Source organism: Humulus lupulus, chromosome 3 (genome assembly GCF_963169125.1).
Source record: "Humulus lupulus chromosome 3, drHumLupu1.1, whole genome shotgun sequence".
In the NCBI taxonomy this organism is placed as follows: Eukaryota; Viridiplantae; Streptophyta; class Magnoliopsida; order Rosales; family Cannabaceae; genus Humulus; species Humulus lupulus.
The window spans coordinates 202,082,137-202,085,636 of NC_084795.1; the positions used below are offsets into that span (position 1 = coordinate 202,082,137).

Here is a 3,500-nt window from a genome sequence, read left to right on the forward strand (position 1 = left end):
TCTTATTTTTAATAATAGTTTATAATATTTATTAAATTAAAATGTATGAGAATAGCAGCACATATGTCACCCATGGTGATGTATAAACAAATCGTGTTTTTCCTCTGTTTATTTGGACGACCTCTATTAGTAGATTTCCCATATATATTTACATAAAACCATTCTAATAAGTGCATACAATTCATTAATTGGTTTATGTTTTGGAATGTACTCCAAGGACTTGTATTCAATTACGAAGAGAACCTTATACTGAATTCCAATTCGTTACTTCACCAAATAAAACCATAACGCTAAACCACAATATATTAAGCTTAAAAGAGAAGGAAAACAACACTCGAACACTTTTCTAACCGAATACTTTCCAAAGTCCAAACTAACCGTACTTTTAACTATATTAGAAATCAAACTACCTAAACGATAAACTACTTGCAGCCTCCCAGTGGTGCACCACACAAGCAACTGTTATGGAAATATGAGGTGTACCCTAGCCTCTGCAGCTCCCCACCAAGCGGAATACTCCCACAAAGACGATTGTAACTAACATTCAACGTCTGGAAATTCAGTTTGGTCAGCCCTACCGGAAGGGTCCCATTGATCTTATTATGGTTCAGATCCAGCCATGTTAAGCTCCTGGGAAACCTAACCTTGGACAATTCGAACTGCAACATGTTCCTCGACAAGTCAAGAGCACGAATCCTTTTCTTTGGTCCTAGCAAAAACGACGCGTCACCCTCGAGCCTGTTCCGTGATAGGTCCACGTCGTTGAAGTCCAGCTTGTTGCCCATCGAGACCGGAATGCTACCGGTCAGCTGGTTATGGGACAGCTGCAAGTAAAAATCACTGCCACGAAACTGCCCGAAAGAGGCTGGGATTGGTCCGGTCAGCTTGTTCCGGTTCAGGTGGAGGGACGTGAGGTTGGGCAGGAGAGCCAGCGAGCTAGGGATTAGTCCGCTTAGGCTGTTGTAAGAGAGATCGATGGAGTGCAGGCTCCTCATCCGCCCAAGAAAGCCCGGGATCGATCCCGAGATGTTGGTCGAGCTTATGGTTAAGTACCTGAGCCTTTTGAGTCTAAAAATGGCCGGTGGGATGGAACCTAACATGTTGTGATGCTTGAGGAGGACTATGGTTTCGAGGAAAGGTAGGTCGCCTATCTGGGTTGGAATATGGCCCGGGAGACCGCCTGAGATGGTGAGGGAGTTGATACGGTGCGTTTCATGGTTGCACGTGACACTGTTCCATTCGCTGCAGCAGTCTGTGTGTGGGTCCCACGAGGCAAGAACGGAAGGGTTCTTGAAGGCTCTCTTGATTTGGAGAAGAACCCTCTTGTCTTTAGGGTTACAGAGCTCTGCTGAGAAAGAAGAATGGAGAAAGATGGAGATGAGAAAGAGGAGGGAGACACTGTAGCTGCTTAACAATTGAGTTTCCATTTTGTTTTGTTGTGTGGCAAATGAGCTCAATGAATGGTTTACTTTATAAGTCTTGTGCAGTGTCAAGTACCCCAGAGTAATACAGATTTATTAGGTAAATTCAGTACGTCTTATATTATATTATTTAACTAAAAAAGATGTAATTAAGTAGCTCTCTAATCTCTAAATAGTACCTAAAAATCGCCTAATACGCTTTTGCTCACATGAATTGAATGATGTATCAGCTACTTTCAAATGATACGTGCAATTGATATTTTTTATGTTAAAATTTAATTTAATTTCTTTTTATTACCTTGAATGAAAATTTTAGATGTTTAGTTAGAGTTGAATAAAATTTAATTTAATTTCTTTTTATTACCTTGAATGAAAATTTTAGATGTTTAGTTAGAGTGGAATAAAAAAACATTTTTACGTTGCATTGCCGAAGAAGCTGGTCACCAATTCATATATCAGCTCTTGCGCAATTTTCATGCAACACTTGTTAAAGCAAGAAAAAATTGATAGCCAACAATGAAAAGGTAAGGAACGAAATATTAACAGTGATTTAGTACGCCCTATCGTTGAATAACATAAAATAAATTGAGTGATATAATATATATATATTTATATATATAGGTAACGATTACTGTGTTGAAAGTTTATTTTGTCAACAAGTGTTTACAAAAGTTGGTTTCGCATATGTAGATAATTATAAATTCAAAATTTTCATTATGACAGTATATATTGTAGTAATTTAGAACATCCTACAAAGTTTCAATAAATTGTTAATAATTTTCAATGTCGAAACAAGGTTCAAATAGCTTAATGCACGAGTACACTCAAAAACAGACATATGAGAAATTCGACTGTTTGAACCTTGTTTTCGGCACCGTAAATTATTCATAATTTTTTTGAAAATTTTTGGAATGTCCTAAATAACTACAATATACACTTTGATAGTTAAAAATTACAATTTATTATAATAATCTACATGTCGAAATCAACTTTTGTCAACACCATATTTTTTTCCCTATATATATATAAGACAATTCTATAGTAGGGGCATAGAAAATGCTCATACAATAGGGTCATTTTCTATTTCTGGTATTTGAAAAAATTATAACCCAAATATTTTTTCATGACACTGTATATTATAGTTATAGCAAATAACCCACAAATTTTCAAGAAATTCCAAATAATTTACGGTGCCTAACTCAGAGTTCAGAAAGGTTGTTTTCCACACGTATAAAAAACTTAGCACGAGTGCAATTAATTTTTTGAACACTAATTTGGGCACTATAAATTATTTGGAATTTCTCAAAAATTGGTGGGATAACTACTATAACTATAATATACATGATCATGAAAAAAAAATTAATTATAATTTTTTCAAATGCCAAAAATAAAAAATACCCCTACGGTAGGGGCATCCAACGTTTAATGCGAGCAGCAGCTGGAGCGAAGACGGTCGGGGACGAAGGGAAGAAGATGGCCATAACTGCAGGAGTAAAACGACGTTCTCCCCTCTGGAAGAGTCTCCGAAAGGAAGGGGTGAGAACTACCCAAGAATTTTTGGACTGAGCTGATCGCTATATCAAGCTTGAAGAAGCCATTGCCGACGATGGAAAGCCCTCAGGCAAGGATAAGAAGGCTTCCGAACCCGCCAAGGCCGCCAATGGGTCCAAACCTAGTGGCAACGGCAAAGGCAACGGGAACGGCAACGGTAAAGGCAAGAACGGTGGAAAACGGCCGTATAACGAGCCTTCCACCTCCGACAACAAACGACCCAAGGGTAATCGTTATGAGCCTCGGTTCACTAACTACACTGCCCTCGTTGAGTCTCGGGGAGAGGTTTACCAAGCCACAAGTTCCAGTGTGCCTTACAAGAAACCTAGGCCCATTCGAAAGGACATTTCGAAAAGAGACACCACCAAGTTCTGTCGTTACCATAATGACTACGGACATGACACTAATGAATGCAATCAGTTAAAAGACGAGATCGAGTTCCTTATTAGACAAGGACACTTGAGAAGGTACGTACGGGCCTCGGGAAATTCCCAACGAGAAGCTCCGGGTAGCAACGAGCAGGCGCCC

At 38.9% G+C, this 3,500-nt stretch overlaps 1 protein-coding gene across 1 annotated transcript; it reads right to left on the bottom strand.

The window, feature by feature from the left end:
- Positions 1–422: 422 nt before the first annotated feature.
- LOC133821496 (polygalacturonase inhibitor-like) lies at positions 423–1,427 on the bottom strand. Its single transcript, XM_062253755.1, has one exon. It carries the CDS (start codon positions 1,425–1,427, stop codon positions 423–425), a length of 1,005 nt encoding a protein of 334 aa, XP_062109739.1.
- Positions 1,428–3,500: the final 2,073 nt, after the last annotated feature.

Coding starts and splice junctions, on each gene's coding strand:
- LOC133821496 (XM_062253755.1), bottom strand. CDS start 1,427: ATGGAAACTCAATTGTTAAGCAGCTACAGTGTCTCCCTCCTCTTTCTC.